The 20955-nt window shown below is 36.5% G+C and overlaps 1 protein-coding gene across 2 annotated transcripts; it reads right to left on the bottom strand.

Annotated features, from left to right (window-relative positions):
* Positions 1-7541: 7541 nt before the first annotated feature.
* On the bottom strand, positions 7542-20596 carry LOC117206262 (venom dipeptidyl peptidase 4). Of its 2 annotated transcripts, XM_033445431.1 has the most exons (13): positions 20320-20596; positions 17151-17214; positions 15943-16184; positions 13759-13833; positions 13578-13630; positions 13051-13247; positions 12681-12850; positions 11968-12068; positions 11246-11709; positions 10827-11109; positions 10050-10244; positions 9444-9604; positions 7542-8932 (listed from the first exon to the last, which is right to left on the bottom strand). In XM_033445431.1, exons 1-13 carry the CDS (start codon positions 20332-20334, stop codon positions 8616-8618), a joined length of 2337 nt encoding a protein of 778 aa, XP_033301322.1. In that variant the 5' UTR covers positions 20335-20596; the 3' UTR covers positions 7542-8615. The 2 variants fall into 2 exon arrangements, with proteins under 2 accessions (XP_033301322.1, XP_033301323.1); XM_033445432.1 differs by lacking the exon at positions 17151-17214 and having other exon boundaries at positions 20320-20594.
* Positions 20597-20955: the final 359 nt, after the last annotated feature.

Raw genomic sequence — 20955 nt, 5'->3', positions numbered from 1 at the left:
TGTAGAAACTTCACATAGATATACCTATTTATATTTATACTCCAATAATTATCAGTCAACAGTGAGATATGATATCAAAATATATGTACAAATGTAGCTAAAGTCTTTCTAAACGATTACTAAAAGTATCGTAAAATAAGAAATTGGTTTCTAAGGGATGAGACGATTATTTTTTGACTTCAACTGGATGAAAAGAAAATATATAAATTAAAACGAAATGTTTTTCATTGGAAAATATAACTTTCTAACTGAAGTGAGTAAAATTTCTCTTACAAAATTTTACCCACAGGCAGACAGGAAGGTAAACTAAATGAAAATCATTTATAAAAGTTAAATTCACAGAGAAAGTAGATTCTCATCTTCATCGACGCATTTAATTTGCAGTTTATCAAGTATTAAGTATCCTCACAACTCGCTGTGTAATTAATTCAGTAAAAATTAAAAATACTGAAACAAGTCGACGCAACAGTAGACGTTGAAAACTTGAGTTTTTTTCTATTTCCTTCTTGTCTATCGGCTAGAAAGTTGTTGCATCGTGATTCGCCGTTCTAATGTAACCGGATGGCCAGGAATTATGGTTGGTTCACGGTAATTACTTCGAGTAGTAGCGGTGTTATTACGAACCCTGCAACGAAGCCACCACAGTGTTAATTTATTTTCGCCTGGTCGATAATTAACGCCAATTCAAAGAGACATCATACTTTTTCCGCCCTCTTTTCCCCAACTTCTCGAAACTTTCCCTTTGAAAGGTGGAACTCGCGCTGAAAAACTTTCCTTTTCTCCCGTTCGTTTACGAAACTCTTCTATCATTTACTACATTATTTTTTTGTTTACTTTTTCCTTTAAAAATTTCGTTCCCCGTTGCCTAGATGGGTTTAGAATTTAATAACCATACTCCGTTAATAGAGCATATACAAGCAAAAATGTTATACGTTGACAAAGTTTGCCCATTAATCTCTGATAGATCCTGCATGCCAATAATATTGAAAGATCCAAATAAAATCATAAACATATACATATACATATATATGGTATTTAAAAAATATAAATCAAAAAATATAGATCATAGAAATTTTCAATAGAAAATTGGCAATTTTGAAAAATTCAGCTTCTGTTCCAACAACCATTGCCTTCCATATTTTCGAACATTTTTTTCGCGAAAAAACGCTGATAGAAAACAAAGAAGCGAACGTAAACAAAAGGGGCGCGACTGTGCGAAAAAACATCACAAACGACACCATCGTGTTTTAGGAACTTTAGAGTGCCAATAACAGCGGAAGGTTTGGCACAGCTTGTCAGAGAGGAATCACCAGCTCTCGAAAAGGGTTGCATCGGAAGTCGTGCCACGGTTTATAGTTCAAGGATGGCTGTCTCTATTCCAGGATAGAGGAACCTGGTGTAATTGATGAGTTCGCGTCACGCCAACCGCGATAATGCCCGTCACGTGATCAGGCTGAGTTCTCCTTGGCACCTAGCTTCGAGTTCGCCGTCGTTCTCCCTGGATGGAAGATGGATTTCCGGTCTGTCACGCGACCTACGTTGAAGCTGCCTCGTTAGAAGTAAATAGACTAGGAACTTTCGATGGATCGTTACTTCTTACTTTCCTAAATTAGGTGTGAGCTGCAAGTGATTAAAACTGTTGAGAATATCTAGAAAATTATGTAGAAACAGTAGCTTCTCTAATTTAATCAAAAACAACTTTTGTCGTGAAGTCGACAATTTTGTGATTCAACTAGAGATCATTTTTTGCGACATAATTACAGATATACATAGACGTAACATAGAAATTAAAGATGCTAGACCATTCTTTTGTTTTCTTTAAAAGAAAAAAAAACCCCGTTTCTATCACCAGTTCTTAGATTATCATAGAAATATGCAAAAATTCAGGAACGAGAGTTGTAGCTCATCACAGAGTTTACTAAGTTAACTTTGTGCACTTAAGAATCTGATAGAAGAATTTTAAGAAGTTACGAATTCATAACTGGAGCGTTATAGACAACAGCACAATGTTCATGAAACATTCAATCGTTTGACTAACCTGTTCTGTACTGCTTGATAGGGATCGACGAACATTAGTAGACTCCGATGAATATTTGAAAGCAGTTGAAAGCTTCCAAAGACATTCAGAGAACTTCTCCGATGCCTCTTCTTCCATCGTGTAGGAAAGCTCCAACAGTATCTGGTCCCACGTGAATAGCCAAGAATCGTCCGTGAATCTGTTGAAACACTCGAAAGGCTATTTGAACTCGAAACTACGCTTACAAACCGCGTATCTTAGGAAACCCTTTCTACATATTGTTCTATATTACCAGTCAAGAATCTGGACAATCATTATCTTGACAATACATGGGTACGAAGCAACCAAGGTTCAAAGCTTCGTATCACCATCTAAGATATTTAACTAGAACTGCTTATTATAGAGAGAACGAAACTTTGTATCATGTGTCCTTTATTGGTAACAAAAATTAAGGAAAACTTTTTATGTTCCTAAAGTTCCACTAATATCAATCAACAATTTAGACAATTATTATTTCGAGGATAGATACGAAACAGTCGAAAATCAGAACCTCGTTTCATTAGCTCTAAACCTGATTGAAAATTATTTAAAAAATGAAAGGAACGCAGTTTTGTATCAAGAATTGTAAAAACTTTAAAAATCTTCTCAAATTCCCAAAGCTTACCGAAGACCAGTGAAACAATTATTATTTCGAGAATCGAAGCTTCGTTCTAGCTATAAATCTACCCTAGAACTACTAAAATGCATAAAGCTGTAATCTGTAAATTACAAGGAAAAAATTACAGGAAACTCCCTAAATACCCACAACTTTATGAACAACCCAATCTAAGAACTGCACATTAAGCCACGTTAAGACGCGATCGTAAACGCGGTGCACGTTGGCCAGGATTTAAAAAAACAAGCAAAATGAAAAGATTTAGAATGGAAGAAAGCGAAAGAAAGAGATGCGAACAAGGGAGCAAGAATATAAAGGCGCGAGTTAACGGAGGCTGGAAAAGCTAGACAAAAGGGACTGAGTCTATTTCCCGCGTTGAAAGTGTTCCTGCTGGTAGCCGGGTAGTAACGTAGAGGTAGACGGGGTGCAATCTATTGTCAACCCTCTACCGAGGCCTGTAACAATGGTTCTCTGTGTCAGCGACGCTTTTCATCGCGGCGTAAACGCTATCGGTGACGCGAACACCGATCTTCGTGTTCCGCGAGATGAGGCCGAGAGAAAGACACCCCCACCGGATACTATCTCTTCAGCATCCTTCCTTTTCACCTTTCTCTCTCCATCTTTCTCTCCCTCTCTCTCTTTATCTGTGCATTTATCTGCCTCTTAGCTGTCAAACCGATGACAAATCGATGGCTGTTACCCGATCGTGTAGATTTGCATGCGGCGGGATTGTTTAATGCGTGGCACGGTGGCTGAAAAAATAGCAAGCTCGTAAACGAATTTATCTATCCGCGTGACCGCGATCTTTAATGCTTCTTCGTGATGTCGTTCTTTGATAAGATGGAACAGATATGTGTCGAATGAATCTTTAAATTAGAAAGTTGGTAAGTAATATTGTCGATGCGGATATAAATATTGATTGATTTTTGTTCTGTGATAGATGTTTGCGGATTATTAAGGAAAGTAAAATTCTATTGGGTTCTGTAGCGGCATATGCGTCTTAGGACGTTTCGATTCGAAGAAACCTCACGTAGTTGTTTTGCCACAGAGAATTAACATTGTACGACGCACATAATGTAATAAACACACTCTGGACAAAGCAATTTCGCTGCTACGTGCAATCTACAACCGGCGACAGGTTCAAACCTTTCGGTACCCCCCTCGACCAGTATAAATAGACGACCATGTCCTCCAGATACAGTCAGTCGCGCGAATCAATATCAGTATCGAGTCAGTCAGTCAGTCAATCAGTCAGTCAGTCAAGCGAATAAGTACAACGAATCAGTCTAGCGAATCACTATAACAATTAGTATCAGTACCACAGTATCGCGCAATCTCATAATGAATATCCTCAAGTGAGCAACGCTTGCGATTAATTTTGTATTCTACATTTTACAATATCTGTAAATATAGTTAATTGAATTAACTCGTCTCGCTATTAATTTGACCAACAAGACGTCACTCCGTCCGCCACAGTTCTTTAATAAAATGAAAAAGAAATATTTAAATAGAGAATTTGGCGGGAGGGTACTTACAATACAAGATGCGTAAATATAAAAATTAACCAGTTATTGTTCTTTGATAAATTTTTGCGAATCATCGAAGAAGGTGAGATCATGTTGGATTCCTTGATAAAATAGAGCAGGCATATGTCAAACTATAAAATCATGAGGCACAAGATTGAAACGATGAAAAGAACGCAGAAAGATCAAACAACGAGCCATCGGTTTAGCTGGCTCGAATTCTGATATTTACAAAATGTCGGAATAATCTATATGCTGTTAAATGTTGAGGTAGACAGATTTACGATCATCGAGAGACAATTTATTTCCTATTAACGCCTGCCTTGACATCTATACAAATGTCCAAGTGTCTCTGAATCGCTGGAAACATTAGTGCACGTTCCAAATCGACCATAGCCATTGGACGGTCGACAAACAATTTTTCAGGCGGCCTCAATTCGCCGGAGGAACAATTTCTCGTTGTAAATCAAACGGAAAATGGTTAGGTTTGCGTGCCAACTCGTCCTTCGCGATGTTCCTTAGTTATTAAAGCAGCGCTTAAGCCGTCAGGATGTGCATACGCGGCGATAAGCTAAGGCCTTAGCCCAGTTCACCCTAAGGAAATGGATACCATCGCGTGGGTGGACGATGTTACTATACGATAAAGACATCTTAAGCTGGAAACAAACACCAATTCCGAAGCCATTCGTTTGTAAATGCTGGACAGACCCGTTTAATTTGCAAATCTAATTTTATTTTCCATATCTTCGATCAAACTTGCGTGGAATAATTCAAAATCATAGACTTATCCTAAACTTGTGCAGAATAGTTTAAATTCTTAGATCAAACTTGCGTGGAATAATTTCAAATAGAATAATCGAAAAGTATAGTGGTAAAAATTTTTTATTGTTGAGTTGTTTATTGTATATTGTTTATTGTATATTGAGTTGACAATTAGAGAATATTCGTGCTAAAGTATTGGCATCGTAAATGAGATTAAAACGCTAAAGTTTATCAACGTATTTCATTATACCATAATGTCTAAAATAACATGTTCCAAAAACTCAAGTAATAACATGTCCTCAAAACTCGGACCCATCTCATGTCGCCGTGGAATGAGATATCATATCCATTGCCACTTTTATATTCAACGAGACCATGTAGAAAACGAGAAACGTGTAGGAATTTGAGGTAGAGCAAAGTGCACCACGCATTCCTCGTTCGTCGAATTTTTCTTCCCGTTGGCTGGCGAATCGCACGATTCCAGGTCAGCAGGTTCGATGATGGGGGTGGATGTTCAACGAGCAGCGTTTCCAACGTCGCGACGCTGCGGAGGATACTGGGCCGGCTGATTAAATTACACAAAAGTCTCTTTGACCGGAACCGGCCGATCGAGTTGGCATCGGCTGTAGGCATCGACCGCGCGGAAGGATGACAAACTTCGTTTCCGTCCTTCTGAATCTGTTTCACGGTCCAGCTGAGAGAGGAAGTTGTGTGGATGCTGAAGGGGATGGAAGAAATTGAGAATGAAAGGCTAAAGGGCCAAGTTTGAACGAAGAGAGGAAGAATACAGGAAACGTCGAGTAAAACGAAGGAAATTAGGGAATGGGAAAGTTCGGTTATAAAGAAGAGAAATAGAGAATCACTGGCAAGAATAAGAGAATTCGAAGAAAAAGTGGATTGATGAAACAGGGAGGAAGAAAGTTGCGGAATGGTCGAATTAAAACGAACAACTTCAAGTAAAAAGAAAAAAGTACTTAGAAAGGTTCGAAGACTTGTGAGATGAAAATAACAGAACAGTAGTGAATTAAAAAATCGTTGTTAATCATAACAGAAACATTTTAGTTCTTCTTTGAATATTTATGTTCTACGATTCTTGCGTTTTAAGCAGATAAATAGAATATTCTACATTTTTTCTCGTGCTCCGCTATACATGTGTATAAAAATAAAAATCGAAGAGAATGTATACTCGACGGGTAAAAGAATTTATACGGAATACGAATGAATAAACTAGCGGAAAAAGAAAATACAGAGGCAAAGAAAGCGACAAAGGAGTCATGGTATATGAAACAGTAGGAATCTAAAAGGAACGAAACAAGCCATTAAAGAAATGAAGAACAGAGGATACCGCGGATTATGGAAAAATGAAAAGGCGCGAGTTTTAAGGAAAAAATGGAAAAAGAGAATGGTAATGGTTAAAAATGAAAAGAAAACAGAGGAGGAAACAAGCAATAAAAATCAATGGACACATTAAGTCGTTGCAAATAACCGACTTCATTTATATTGAAAATTATACTAATCGATTTATGATTTACCAGACTGAATATTTTGACCGTTCTATGTAGTAATGAAATGTCTATGTAATAATAAAATTAATCTATATGAATAAAATAGTAAATTAACATTTTTTAAATATAAATCTCCTTTTTTAAGTATTTAAAATCTATATGAATCCGGCGAAGGTTGTACGTACAAACAGCGAATCCCACGGAGCTGCTCGTACAAATCGTCGATTAATTCGACGAGTGACGTGCTATGAAATGCGATCGATCCGCTAAGCAAAGTAGAGAAGGATCATTTATCTCTCTATTTTTGTTACTCTCCCTCGTTTGATATACGGCCAACACGTTTGATGTTGCGCACTCTTTTGTGACTGCATTGTCGACATTTATGATTCTTTCTGATTTCTCATGCGAGCTTAACTCGTCCCTGGAGTAATCACAACCGGCTAGATTTAATCTGATATTTTCTGGTTACTGCTTCCATCATGGATAAAAATCAGCGATACATCGTCGATGAAATCATTCGCTGTAATCACGAATACGATTACGATACAGGAGGTTTTATCTGTTAGAAATTCTATTCGATATTAAACGGTTCTCCCTATATTTCATGCTACATTCCTTTTTTCTAGAATTTCTTTTGAACGTTGGTATTTTAATAGTATATGAAATTGAATCTCATGGGTGTGAAAAAAGAAGAAGATAGATTAAGATATTATTAAATTAAATTTCTGATTATCTTTTGTCCGGTACCGAATTTCCTTTCTACGTTTTCGAACTTATTAATTCGATTTATCCAAAAAAACACGCGTTGAAAGTATAGGAAATGAAAATCAGTAGTCGTTGATATCTGCTCTTTAAGTGTCAATCGGAATTTTTCAAATTTCGCTTTCACGTTGACATTAATAACTTCTCTTCTCGATATGTGAAACGTAAATGGATTATTATCCGTGGAACAAGTCGTTTATGTATTGTCGCGTATTCGTTCAACTGAAAAATAAAACCATTAAATACGCAAATATAACGTATAATGATAGAAATTGGACTGCTAAGCTGTTCTAATTAATTGTTGATTAAAACAAAAATATTGTTCCCGTGGTTTATTAACAATCGTTTTAACAATTTTATATAACTTTCTCTCAGAGGATGATTATCCAATGATAAATCGGACGCAACTGCTCCCTTCGAAGCCACAGTCGAATTTCGGTGTACGAATAAGATCTTACGATAGGAAACAAAAGAAAAAAGATCAAAACGAGAAATTCACTCATTCCATCTTCCTCGCGATCCATTTTCCACTTGCTTGACTATTACGGAAACGTATCGAGCATCCTTAAGTATCGATTCACTCACGACGTCGTTGCCTTTGAAGTATTTGCATCGCGTCTGTGCCAAGGGAGAACACGCGTGTGAACACGTCTACGAATCTCTGAAACCGATCCCAACGCCTCTTTTCATCCACGCCTCTCTTCTTCAACCAAATTTCCCTTTCGAATTATATTAAAGAATAAACCTGACATTAGTATGGCACTCTTCGAACACGTTGAAAATTCTCATTTTCTTGCCAGAGTTTCTTCTTTTCCTTCGGAATTGTGTTAAAGAATAATCCTAACACTTGTATAGTCTTCGAAGATAACGAAAATTTTCATTTTCTCCAGCCACAAATTCAATGTAATTTGTTTTCAAATTACATTGAAGAATGACACTTGTCTGTTACCCTTTGAACTGGAACAAATTTTCGCGATCTGGATCTTCGTCGATCATTCCTCAGGAAAGAATTCACGAGGTCACTGTAACTTAACACATTCGCTGCCATCTTTGGAACTGCACATCCTTTTCACTTAACTTCCTTTTCTTTAAGGGATAACAACTATTCCAACGCTCTCTGCACTGCTTTTTTCAACTTTCGAAGCCATTTTGTCAAGAAGTAAAAGTTGTGTAAATAGTATTACGTAAATAATCACATCGACATGGTATATACGCCAGTAACAGCGAATGTGTTAACGAACAACAAAACTCGCAAATCGCTCAAAGAATATTCACAAAATTCGATCCACGCTATTAAAACAACAGCAGACACGATGTATCGTTGATGAAAGTCAAACAGGTAGCTGGACTAGCTATACTCTGTACGTGTGATTTAGAATTTTGGATTTGGGTCAGTGAGTATGCGAGTATCCCAGACAATTTGCCCAAAATCGGTCCATCGTGTGGTAAAGGTGAGGGAAAACGCCAGATAGAGCGTGCGCTTCGTCCGTGTAGCTCTGCTGCTCGAACATGATGTCCTTATCCACCAGAGCTTTGTTCAGAGCCATAGATTGTTGGTAATGCACATTGTCGTCGCCGGTACCGTGTATCAGCATGTATTTTTTGCCACGAATTCCTTCTACCCTTCTGGCCACATCCGTGTGGTTGTAACCGTATAGATTATCCGCGGGAGTAGGCAACCCCATGAACCGTTCCGTGTACAAGGAATCTGCGATGGAAGATAATGTTTGGTTTTGTGACGTCAGACTATGAGTTAGGAGCAATTTGTTATAGTAGAGAATTATTGCGTTGGTACATTATAATATATATATATTGTAAATCATCGCGTTCTTTTTTCTCTATACAATTTAGATTAAGGTAGATTAAGGTTTAAGTAGAAATGGATTTTCTGATTTGTATAAACCATTGGAAACTTATCCTTCGAAGAAAAAATGGAAGATACTCTATTTTAAGAATAATCGTATCTATAAAATGTAGATCTGCAAAAATTGTAAAATTTTATAGAAACGAAGTTTCTAATTTTTTGAATTTCTTCGCAATTAACCGTGAAGATGGAGTGAATTAAAGTTGCTTTGTTGTAAGAAAAAATAATCGTATCGGTATATCCCTATATTTTGCAATTGTCTAGATATTTAGTAATTAATTATTGTTATTTCCCGGAACCCAAGTGGAGATGGTGTTAGATACTTATTAATGTGCCAATACGGTAATGGCATTACCGTAATAAATCCAGGAGGTCACAGGTGCGACTGATATACCGCATTTGAACACCGAGGCCTTGTCAGTAGCCAGCACCATGGCAGTAGAGAAGCCGCCATAACTCCAACCCCATATCGCGGTTCTGTTTGAATCGATCCACGAATACGTCTCTTGCAGTACCCTAAAAATCATACGCATGCTGAAATTCCTACTATTAGGAATTTTCTACTGTTCCTATCAAAATTAATTTTTTAGCAACTTTCATTTCAAAAATTACATAAAATGGAATTCCTGAAATGCTAAATTGCTCATTTTACTTGGACTTTTGCCAGAATACCATACAAAGGATATAATTCTACAAAGTTATTTATGTAAAAAAATTTGTAATTAAAGAGTTAAAGTAAAATATTAAAACAGACCGACGATTTTTTTTAATCTCTACCTAAATAAATAAAATGTAATGCCAAAAGAGTTATTGTTATAATATGCAGACGTTTCTTCTTTTTCAAACGTGCCTTCCTACCATATCAGATATGAGAGGTTCTGTCGTATTCTCAAAAGAATCTGAACATTTGCTTTTCTCAAACAAATAAGGGAAATCTAAAAATTGTAAAACCTGAATCTACCTAGTAACAGCAATTTGATCCTCGATTTCCACGGTGCCAAGTCGTCGATAAATTTCGAACAACATCTTGCTACCCTTATAAGCTGACCCACGACCATCGATGCGACCATAAATTACGCTCCTGTTGGTCACCATGTACGATTCGAAACCAAACGATGCCTCATTGGTGACTCTAACAGTGTTTGGACCGGCGTAACTGTAAAAGTGAAAAGAAAAATAAAAAATTCGGGGAAGATAAATTGATGAAACGTCGTACTAACGCAAGAACTATACTGCGATTGGAAATAGAGATCAAGAATCTCTCTCTTTCCCTCTCACGTGCAGATCAATCATACTTAATAATCTCGAACGGTGGAAAACGAGTTTCAGGATTAAGGAACCACTTGGTCTCGCGGATTTTTGCTCGCAACGGTGCAACGATAATCGGAAAATCGAACAGCCACCGCATTCCGAACGTGACTCGAGATAGATTACGAATGGATTCCAACCTCTCGGAAGCATATACGTCCCTTCATTTGTGTGCTTGGATTATTATCTCTTGCTTGTTATTATCGATTCGAGAGAAATGTATTCGGAACGCTTTTATGTTCATAAAGACAAGAATTATAGTTTTTATTCTTTTTTAAGTCGCTGTTTTAACGCTCCTAATTGATATCATGGAACACATAGTTTGAGTTAATTCCTTCAGGATTGAATGTTTTTTAAATTTTCTTTTCAATGATTAATAATAGAGACACATTGTTTCGATATTTACGTATATATAGATATATAAACTTACACGTTGATTAATAAAGGGTACGATTTCTTCTCGTCAAAATCAGGCGGCAGAGAAAGTTTAACTTTATTCTTGTATCCATTAACAGTGACATAGAAATTTCTAAAGATAGGCTGCGTGCGGGTTGCCAGTTTTTGTCTCAATGATCGATTTTCCTCCCAATTATAAATACGTTTATGATTGGCGTTCATAATCGTGATGAATAATGGATCCGGACCAGAACAAGACAGGGCATAGTTCGAGCTATCGGTAGAGAAGTACGCGTAGGCATAAGTGCAGCGATTTCCTGTAAAGCAATCGATATTTTTCAAAATAAATCGCATAACATATATGGATAATACGTTTATTCATCAATATTGGGCAACTTTTCCTGAACAACGGTATATGTATTCGAAACCCATTCCCAAGTTTCAAATACTTGCCCTCAGGAGAAAAGACGTTACAGGACAAACAAACAGGTGCCCCATTGCCATCCAACTGCACCGAGTACACATTTCTATGCGAAGGTTCATCGAGCTCATTGCCCAAATAATAAAGTCTCTTCCTGGCGTGATCCACCGCTAGGATGGAAATAACTTCCTTAGCTCCTGGTGTCAAATCTTTTTCGCCAACCAGCTTCCCATCCTTGTACTCGAACCTAGTCGCATGTTGGAACCGTCCAGCCGGCGTTCCAGAATCCTGAAGCTTCACAATGATAACATATTCATCGTGAAAGACGAGAGGTAGAATGCGAAGCCAGCCCTCGTTTTCCTCCTCGTAGTAAATATTACTGTTGTTACCCCTTAAGTCGTAGAGAACTATCTGAGCTTTGTTCTGCACGCGGTTCGTCCAGGTGACAGTAACTTGGTGATTGGTCCTCCAGTTCACGGTGTAGAGGACGCAGTCTCTGTGAAAGAAAAACGCGTTTGGAAAAATTCCTAAATTTTTATCTTAAATATCTTATTCATAAGCTAGGGATTTTTATTGAAAGCTCGTGTTTTCATGATCACAATTAGGTAACCCATTGACCATCAAGCAAAAAAATAATGTGTTGGTCGATCGCTATTCTGAAGTTAAATTCGTGTAGTATATATTAATGTTAAACGAACGTGTAAGTAACCGAACAATTGTAAGAACGGAACCTTAATCCTTGTGAGATACTCACGTGCCAACAATATCAGTAGGAGGCTCAAGATTGAGTAATTCAGAGGACCAATTATCCAAATCAACGACGCTCATTGATACAACTGGATTTGGACTGCCTGCCTAAAATTTGAAAAATTATATGTTTATATCTAAACGACATTAACAAAGAAAGAACCACGAGCTGTTAAATATTAAATTTTTAATTAGATTTTTAAATTGGATAATTAGAATTTTGTAATAATTGAGATTTATCGTTCTTAATTAAGTATTATATGCGTAATACTTCCCTACAAAAAATTACACTAAAGAAGATGAATAGAATTTTACGAAAGAGAACACAAGTAAATGATACATGTGTTTCACATTGAAATTTCTCCGCGTATAAAATAAAGATTGCTTTCACAAGTGGTCCAACATCGAATCGAAGCAGTTTTTCGCCATTGTAATACAACTACGAGAGAATAGGTCTGTTACAAGAAAAAACTAACGGTTAAACGCTACGACGACCGCAAGATAACCCTTTTCATCCCCTTTTAAACCCCGCAACGACGCCGTAAGGATAGCTTGAGCTTCCTAATCTCGTCTTTTAACGACTGCAAAACTGTGTTACTTGTATCCGAGCAGACTGACTAAAGCAAAAGGCCGATTATCCGATTCGATTGATTCTTCCTTATTAAATTCCCATTTTCGATTCTATACGTTCCGGAAATTGTTAACAACAAAAATAACTACCTTTGGATATTTGATTTTTATCTCCTTCGGGTATTGATCTTTCATGTTTCCTGGAGATCCATACTTTGGTATTTCGATATCTTTCACGTTCGTATCATTGAAAGTAGCAAAAGCAAGGTGTCGTCCATCGGGAGAAAGCCAGAGAGCCGAAGCAGAAGCTAATACTTCCTCTGTAAACGTTAACACATGAATTATTTCGATTATTCTATCGATTAATCAAACTAATAATTTCATCCTAATGGAGAATTAGAATTTTACAATTAGAATTTTTCTAACATTAACGTGTTAAAGTTGTCATTGAACACTTTTATGTTAGCAAGATAATAAATGAGGGATTCACATTATCTGTTCGACCATTCTTTTCGATTACCTTCGTAAACCCAATCAGGTACTCCGTTATAAACGGTGTCGAGCACACCCGTGTTCGTTATTCTTCGAATATGACTGCCCCCCTCGGAGAACACTTGGTAATAGATATCGTTCTCGTGAACATAAATCAAAGCGTTCCTCGTGGGCGACCACTTGAACAGAGGTATGCGATCGCCATTCGCAATTCTCGTGTACGTTCTACGTGAATAAAAGCAAGGAAATATAAAAAGGGAAACGTATACAAATTAATAAGGATTAACTTTTTGATAATAATGTAACAAGAAAGTCTTGAATTTTTTTTTATTAATCTGCAATTAAGAATACTACAGTTAGAAGTCTGATAAATTGTTATTGATATTTGTAATATTTTATTTTTACACGAATACTGACAAATTCGAAATATATAACTGAAACTAACTGAACGAACATTAACTTTATCATTATCGCTACTGGCATGTTGCATTGTTTTGTAATTTGATTTATCACGGTGCCGTTAAAATTGTCGGTAATGTAAAGTAGATAGTTTACCTGGTTTTAGTGTCGTATACGTCGCACCTTTGATACAGTGAATACCGGAAACCCTGGAGATCGATAACTTATATATCTTTTTATACTCAAAGAACAGAGATGGAATTTTAACCGTCGCGCTAGTAAAACGTTTACGATACGACCGATCGGAACTTGTAGCATGCAAAAATTATATACTCACGTTTGCATAGTCATGACCAATCGCAATGAAAGAATTGTCGAAGGAAAAGCTTATGGAAGGCTTCTCGTAATCGACCTGAAACCACATTAATATTCATTAATAAAACATCAAACAAACATCCAATCGAAACAGAAGTCAAGATAACGAAGAACAATCATTTCCATAATTTGAAAATATCAATGTTTGAAAATCGAAAAATCTGAATATTTGTGCGTTTGACAATTTTGACGAATATTTGGAAATTCGGAAATTTAAAAACTTGAAAATCTTTCAATTTCTAAATTTAACGATTTCAAGACGTGGAAATATGAAAATTTACGATTCGTCTCCCACGTTGTCGAGCAGATTTTTAATCAAAACACCTGTCAAAATTAGCGAAGAACAGTCGTGATACATTTGACAAGAAGGATCGAGTAGCGTCTACCATTTTATCGGCATAGTGGTAAGCGGAAATTGATCCCTGGAGTACAGCAAGTATTCGAAATTGGGAGCAATATCAAGGTATCGGGGCAGTATGGTTGGACAAATGCTTGAGTGATTTGGAGTATCGATACTATTGATTTCGTGTCAAGTTATCGGATACGTTACGACACGATAAATCTTAGATTGTTCGGAACGATCGATACATTATCGTGGTATTAATTCATCGAACGTCGAAATGCTACGTCATGCTTCGATCTTCCTTGAGGGGGTGAAATGGGAAACATTTTCACGTTTTGTATTTCACGAATGATATTTTGTATTTCGTTCTATGCTCTCTGAACCATATTTCAATATTCGAATATTTCAGAATTTGAAAGTTTATAGGTTTGTATGTAACAAAACTTGAAAAGTTAAAAACTTGCAAATTTCGGATAAACATTAGAAATCGTATTTGTTGAAACGAGAACAAGACTGGGACGCAAAAATGCGAAAACCGTAGCAGGATTGATAGGAAAACGTTTGAAAAATCTTATTTATAATGTATAATTTGGAATGATTTTAGTTCGGAATGATCAGTAAACGTTTAGCTGGAATATCGCTAAAAAAGACGCAAACGCTTCGAGACCAGGGAAAATTGAAGAGAAAATGTTAGACATCGTGTTTCTTAAATCAACAACGTTCGATGTTGATTCATGGCCAAAAGTGGACAATGTAATTCACCGGTTAAGAAGCTGGTAAACGCTGAGAATTTTCGTACGATTAATTAAACGTAACCGTGTTATTTGTACGTGTCCCCGATCGAGCAAAAGGGAGAGCCCGACATTCAAGCAATTTGTTCTTGAAATTGAAACGTAATTTCTCGAAAGCCCGCTGCCCACATCCAATAGAATTTCCAAATTGCTTAAATAATTAAAGTACTGAATGAAATATTGTAGAAATTCGAAAATATCAGATATCATCTTCAAGATTCTCTTCCAAATTTTCTATATTCTTTTATATTGTTTTATTGGACATTTAATTTCTTGATATTCAAAAAATAAATAGCATTTACTAAAATAAAGAATCTTTTAAAAATTTGAATAAATTTGATTTTTGAGTATTTCGTTCCGATAATAAATAACGACTAATATGACATGATTTCATTCTTTCAATTGTAACATCAATCGTAATTCGTTACATCCATCTTAACATTAGGTTGTCCGGAAAATGTTTCTCTTTCGCAAACGTGTCTTTTACAACAATGCACCTTCATACAAACGAGAAACCAAGTCTGTAAAATGTCGCGGTGTTTATCTCAACAGAACAAAATGGATCGTACGTAATTCGACAAAATAATATAAAACAAAAAACGCTGTGCGTCTATTATTTCCCCATAAAACGAAAGAAACTTTTCGGACAACCTAATATGTACCTAAGTGTATTTTATATTTTTGATTACAGCCAACATATACATTGTTCTCTATCCTCTCACAATTATCACAATCATTTAAATTTAAAATATTTATAAAAAGTTCAAGACGAAAATTACATCTTGCTTTTGATCGTGGACTATTTCTAATTTGCAAAAAGGCAAAGGAACTTCTATGTATTTCTGTTCCAATACGAAACTGATAAATTTCTCCTGATCCCAAAGCATATATATGCTACATATACATATGTATACTTATATACATATATATATGTGTGTGTGTTTGTATATAGGTAAAAATACACCATATAGCATATACGTGTATAGGTGAAAATAGATCAAATAAATCATACCATTACGGAAGAATCCAAAAGGACCCAAGTGGTTCCCTTAGTCACGTCGAATACGTGAATGTTACCGATGTAATTATCGGAATAAATGATTTCCGTGTCTGTTTCCCAAGTAGCATTGAAGCTGTTCGCCCGAAAGCTTTGATCATAAGTCTCTTCCAGCTTGAACGGAACCCTAACAGCATGATGATCATTGCCCTCCGAGGCTTCGTATCTGCCCACGTCCTTGTCGATCACTTGTGGAACTATATCGGAAAGACGGGAACACTTAGTATTTTCTTACGAACAGAACCAAAGGAGGAAAGTAAAGGAAGAGGAAGAAAAGACAAGGAGGAGATCAATCGCGAATTGATAGAACGAGGCTGGAAAAATGTCGAGTAATGCTAAAATTTCGGAACTGTACGAGTTTCTTGATATAGGTAGATTGATTAATTGCGAATTTATTATTCATCGAGCCACATGTGGGTCAAAGCTGTGACTCAGAATATCCGTGATCCACATGCATGTCAGAGTTGTTTAGGTTTAGGTGTCCATAATCTGCATACTCTTCGAGAGAATTTTAATGGTTCGAGTGGCGCAAGTCATTAGGGAAATTTCATGGAAAATTGCCAAACGATGAAGCAATAGTGCTTGATTTATTCCGTATTGAAATTAGAATTAGCAATCGGTATAATCACGTTATTTCTGCATTTTTCCATTCTACTTCGCGGTATACTGCTATATACATTATCCCTCATAAACAAATTGTCCATCTTTATTTCTTCAAATTCCGATTTCTAAGAGTACGATTTCAAAAAAAAACGGAACAGTTTAGAACAGTTTATTTCATCCACTCAATATTATAACAAGTATATTATACTTCTTTTTATATTATACCGATTATTTCAACGCAATTATACTTTTCGTTTTCAAAAGTGTCTTGCATTTGGCAACAGTATGAAACAATTGTTAAAAAACAAGATAACCATCGTCATACGTTTAGATCAACGATTTCTGGCGTCACCGTAGCATCTAAATCGTAACAGGCAGAAAGTATACGGAATAGGGCTACAATTAAACTTATCTCCAAGCAAATAACGCAAATCGGTGAAGAGCATTAGCCCGATTCCCGTCGATCTCGAGGCACCCGGCTGTATCCCGAGACGTCCGGTCCCTAAGCGGCTCAACGGAAGCGCGATTATCTCTTGAGGACAAAGAAGCGGAAGACTTACTGGATTTTCCAGCAACAAGGACGACCAGGAATCCGTGCAGCACCAGTATCAGCTGTGGCAGTATCTGGAAAAGATTTCGTTCCCGTTGAAAGAGACCATAAAAAGACAGAGAAAAAAGGAGGTCGAAGAAAAAGAATCCTCGCATCTGGAATTCCATTCCTCTCTCCGTGCTGCTCTGTCCGCGACACCTCGTCAGGATACGGCGAGGCGAAGAAGGAAAGACGGATTTATAGAACATGTTGAAGGCGTTCGACCCCGGAGACAGCAACACGTGCATCGCATAAAGGTTTCGCGTCGACGATTTCGCGAGCTTAGTAAAATCCGCGAAATTGCTGTCGCGAAATTGCTGGACGACTCCTGACCAGATTTGTTAACCCTCCGACGGGCAAGATGGCTGTGATCATCGTTTTCTTAAGCCCTTCACATCTATAGACAAGATATCTCGCTATATGGCGAAATGAAAATCATAGTAGCGCAAGTAAATATTTTGAGAATTTAGATTTAGTCGCGTATTACGGCAATTAAAATGATTATTCCATTAGTTCCAGAATTAATTAAGATAGAATCGGGTCGATGAAGTCTGAAGAACGATACGAGTTCAAGAAATACATTTTGAGACGTGTCACAAAATATCATCAAAGTATTATTTTTATATCGATTAGATATCATCCATCGATGCCTCGCTAATTAATTTTTGATCTGAAGTTTTCAAACGAGACATTTATAGAAACCTTTTATAAACATATTATGTGTGTTATACGTCACTTTTGAAATACTTATTAACGTTTTATTTCTTACTAATATTTTAAAGTATCTATCTTTTGTCTTTTGTAATATAATTATATTACTTATTATACGTCGTCGAGTTACAAAGGGATTGTCACGAGGGATTAAAGCTAAAGACAATCTCCTTTATCGATCACGCTCCTGAATTATAATAGAAACTGGTCTACATTGAGTTGGAGTTAAGAAAGGAGGACAATTCGCGAACTGAAAATATAACAATGAGATGATAGATAAGAAAAGAAGGATCAACGAACGATGTTGCACGATAAAGAAAAGTTGAACCAGGAAAGGAGTAATAGGACTTTTCCGTTTGGTTGTGAATCTTTTAGGAGACATCAGGATGGAATAGATCACGTTGAGAAAGTCCGTTGGTCAGCACAAGTATCTCGTGAATGATATAAGGTTAGTGGAATTCTCGTTCGAAGAGGATCAGGTTTAAGAACACATACTAGGTATACCAGGTATTCTTAAATTTCTAAATTTAAAGCGAAGGAGAAAAGACCCCACTTCAAAGTCATTTTCAGGAAGAAACTACTAATTTTTATCCTTAACATTTCTGCAAAATTAAAAATTAAATTTCTCATCTAACTCGTTAATTCGATCATCTTTTAACCACAAATTTCTATATTTTCAAAATTAAAATTAAAGTAGATCGATTTTAATTCGCTCAAATATAAATATGATATTATTTAATCCGCACACAAATAAAATTATACATTAACTGTCCAGCAATAACATCGTTGATATCTCTGTTATCTATCGGTATCTAAGTAATATTGTTGATACACAGTATCGAAGTTGGATGGAATTGTTTTTCAAAAAACTCGAGCCTAAAAACACTTACTCGAATTACTCGGTTATAACATTCTCACGATTTAAGATACAGCCTAATAAAAATAAACTTCAAACCGTAAAGACATTGAAAATTTTAGAACTTGTACTATGGCTATCGAAAGTCAAAAGTCTGCGATAAAAGCAAGCGTTTCTTTTTCCTTCAAGTAAGAACAGTAAAAAAAAAAGAAAAATACAGCGAAAAATTAAATATTCTTTGCATGTACGAAACCTGGACGAAAATGTTCGAAGTTCCCCTCGCTTAATGAAGACCAACTGACAGACCAAAGCTGGTTTGAAATTATAAAATTGCATTTTCTCATTCATCGCCGATATATTTACTTATTTCATAAGCAATGAGTGCCTTGATTTAACGAAGAAAATCTTTGAAAGTTCCAGCTCGGCGAAATTTCATTAAAGTTACCCGATTTATCGTTACAATCCCTATTTATGAAATATGGAACACCTATTCATTAAAAATATTGGCTAATACGGTTAATCTCTAATTTAACCAATTAACGTCAAACGTACACGTTGCAGGTTAACTTTTATTTGTTCACCTCGGCTCGTCGAATGCATTGCAAACACGATGTGTAAAAATTGTTAATAATTCTCTCAAGATTATTAATCTTCCGATCAAGCAACAAATATAATCTTGGAATAAAAGTAGCTGTTTTGATTTATCAACCCGTCTTTTTTCTTTTTCACGATCACGTTGTATGTTCGCGTTTCCAACCTCTTTTTCCGCGAGATTTCTTCCAAAAGCGACGCATCGTCGACGATAAATCGAGGCACGCGAAACTTCTTCATCCATGCGACGAAAACAACTGGAAAGAGAAGTTGTCGAATCGATACGATTCTCTGGAAGAAAACGGAATTCGAAAATGTCGGTCGATTACGGGATCGGCAATTATCTTCAGGGTGTCTTGCTTTTAACACGACCGTTTCTTTCTTTTTTGTTATTAGAACGCGCGCGATCGTCGTAAAACCGGTTACACGAAGAGTCTACCTAAATATAGATTACCGTGTAAACGAGAAAAATAGTACAGGTGATACAGTTAATCCAAAAAAAAATTGTTTTCTAAACATGTAATAATCCCTTACTTCTATCTCTTATCCATGTAATTTCTAAATTTTTAAACAAACTCGCTTAAATGTAATCGCTGGTAATATTTCGATAGCAGCTGATGTATTAAAAATCAACGTATCACATATTGTTACAATTACTGCCTCGATAAAAATGAATACTCTGTCACCTATTCCTATACAACGACTTATCGGTATTCACATGACATCCATATCACATAAAAAGAGCAAAATTACATAATGAGACTGATAATTTAACGTGTCACGAGACTCGACACATTCAAAAAACAAATAAAAATGGAGAAAAGAAAAAAGTCAGCGAATTTCATTGATAAGTGATAGTGACCTCCACTTCAATCGATTAGACGATAAGAACAACAGGTCGATCTTAATTACTTCTACAAACTATATAATCACGTGAGTAGCGGAAGAGATTGAAGAAAAAGCTTGCTCTCCGATAACCTACCCGATTCCACGACATAGCGAACACGTAGCAGGGTCCGTCGATGTCGATTTCCCTATCGTGTGATTCCTTCTAGTGACGATCGAGAGATCGACACGGCTCGATGAATGTCACGGGTGCGTCGAACACAGACTGATCCATCACGTAGTTTTCCGATGTGCCGGAGGCCGCGATCACTCCCACCTCCGACGATCAACACGGGGCATTCCCTCATAGTACTCGATCTTGGCCTCAGTCTTTTTCCTCCTTTCTAGTTTCGTTAATTCTCCGGTTATCGCTACGATCGACTGATAAGGACATCTTCTCTTTATCTGTATATCGCGAACTGTGAGTATTCGATCGAGTTCGTATATGGTGTTTGATGAGTAAGGAAAATACGATGATGGATTAAGAAAGAATTGGTCATCTTGCATATGGAAGATTTTGTCTAATGATGTTGAATTAGCGAAGAGGTAGATGTATCGAAAGATTTGTATACAGTCGTGCATATAGCGTTGTATTATGACTGGGGTTTTAACGTCTTCCGTAACGGATTTGCTAAAGCTGGAAAGATAACGAAAATATATTTTTCCAAGGAAAATAATGTATACGTTGCTCTGCTGTCCAAACTTTGGCTGTATGTGGAAACTTTGACAGATT

The sequence above is a fragment of the Bombus bifarius genome, unplaced genomic scaffold, assembly GCF_011952205.1.
Source record: "Bombus bifarius isolate JDL3187 unplaced genomic scaffold, Bbif_JDL3187 scf7180000008000, whole genome shotgun sequence".
NCBI classification, from domain to species: domain Eukaryota; kingdom Metazoa; phylum Arthropoda; class Insecta; order Hymenoptera; family Apidae; genus Bombus; species Bombus bifarius.
Note: the sequence above shows the minus strand (reverse complement) of the source record. Positions and strands in the feature narration are given on the sequence as shown.

What these genes read in the sequence shown, in the direction of transcription:
- LOC117206262 (XM_033445431.1), bottom strand. An exon ending in TACCCTTTATTAATCAACGT is followed by an intron (nt 10,245 to 10,826) that starts GTAAGTTTATAT and finishes TCACTTTTACAG; the next exon opens with TTACGCCGGTCCAAACACTG. An exon ending in GATCAAATTGCTGTTACTAG is followed by an intron (nt 9,605 to 10,049) that starts GTAGATTCAGGT and finishes TATGATTTTTAG; the next exon opens with GGTACTGCAAGAGACGTATT.